The sequence below is a fragment of the Charadrius vociferus genome, unplaced genomic scaffold, assembly GCF_000708025.1.
Source record: "Charadrius vociferus isolate BGI_N301 unplaced genomic scaffold, ASM70802v2 scaffold230, whole genome shotgun sequence".
Lineage (NCBI taxonomy): Eukaryota > Metazoa > Chordata > Aves > Charadriiformes > Charadriidae > Charadrius > Charadrius vociferus.
The window spans coordinates 3,255,603-3,256,982 of NW_009646500.1; the positions used below are offsets into that span (position 1 = coordinate 3,255,603).

At 39.3% G+C, this 1,380-nt stretch overlaps 1 protein-coding gene across 1 annotated transcript in view; it reads left to right on the forward strand.

Annotated features, from left to right (window-relative positions):
* The window catches only part of GOPC (golgi-associated PDZ and coiled-coil motif containing), a 25,012-nt gene that overhangs the window by 20,064 nt on the left and 3,568 nt on the right, over positions 1–1,380 (forward strand). Inside the window, exon 6 of the mRNA XM_009883217.1 lies at positions 751–846. Within this exon, the coding sequence (XP_009881519.1) occupies positions 751–846 (96 nt within the window). The remainder of the gene's footprint in view (positions 1–750; positions 847–1,380) is intronic.

Genomic DNA, 1,380 nt, shown 5'->3' on the forward strand with positions numbered 1-1,380 from the left:
TTATAAGGCATTTCACTGTGGGTAGCCTTGGTAGAACTCACCCAACTTAGCACGACCTGTTAATCACACCAGTGTTCACTGCATAAAACCAGACATTGTCAGGAAAGTGCTTTACTTTGCTCTATTCTAAATACCTTACTCGGTCAGATGGATCTTGCTGCTTGTGTTGCTAATTGCATATAAAAAGTTGGTGGACAAATATGTGTATGCGTGATTTTAAGGGTATGCATAATGACAACAGTGGCTTAACACAAGCAAAATAAATACCTTGATTTATTTAGTCTCTCTTTTAGTTTTGACTTGAATGGCTTTTGTTATGGTTTGTTTTTACCATAATGAAAATAAACTTGAGCAAGCGACCTCTTCCTTGGGACTATATTACATCTTCTTCTAGTTTTAAATAGCAGTTTACATCATACAGCTTTTCAGCAGTGATCACCGTTCCTTTGTGTAGTCCCTTTATATTTTTAATATGTGGCTGATTGCTTTCTTTTGAAGTTGAGTTCTGTGTTGTGCATCAATCAGCACTGAAATAAATGAAAGAGTTATTCTCATCAGGAGTACATAGTGAGGAATCTTTTCTGATTTCATATACTGTAAGGCACTGTAAGTTTGTCCTGCCTGCAGCTAGTCTAAAACTGTTGCTGGTATACTGCCTGTATACAACTAAAAAAACGTAAAATGCAGAAATTCATTGCTCTTTGGTTCTCACATTTATATTTATGCTATGTTTGCTTTTTATCAAATTAGGATCCTGATGCCTTAAAGAAGAGTCAAGGTGTTGGTCCAATCAGAAAAGTTTTGCTCGTTAAAGAAGACCATGAAGGACTAGGAATTTCAATCACAGTAAATACTTGCATTTATTTTCCATGACACAGAAGAAGCAATTTGAATTTGTATTTGTACTTCTGTAAAATAAATGGATCAGTGAATCACGCACACACAGAATCACAGAATGGTCAGGGTTGGAAGGGACCTCTGGAGATCATCTAGTCCAACCCCCCTGCCAGAGCAGGGTCACCTACAGCAGGTTGCCCAGGACAGCTACCCTCAAAGTAAAGAAGTTCCTCCTCATGTTAAGATGGAACTTCCTATGTTCAAGTTTGTGCCCATTACCTCTTCTCCTGTCACTGGGCACCACTGAAAAAAGACTGTTCCCACCCACCTGGCACCCTTCCTTTAACTATTTGTAAGCATTAATAAGATCCCCCCTCAATCTTCTTTTCTCTAGACTAAAATGACCCAAGTGCCTAAGCCTTCACTCATAAGAAAGATGTTCCAATCCCCTAATCATCTTTGTAACCCTTTGCTGGACCCTCTCCAGCAGTTCCCTGTCTTTCTTGAACTGGGGAGCCCAGAACTGGACACAGTACTCCAGAT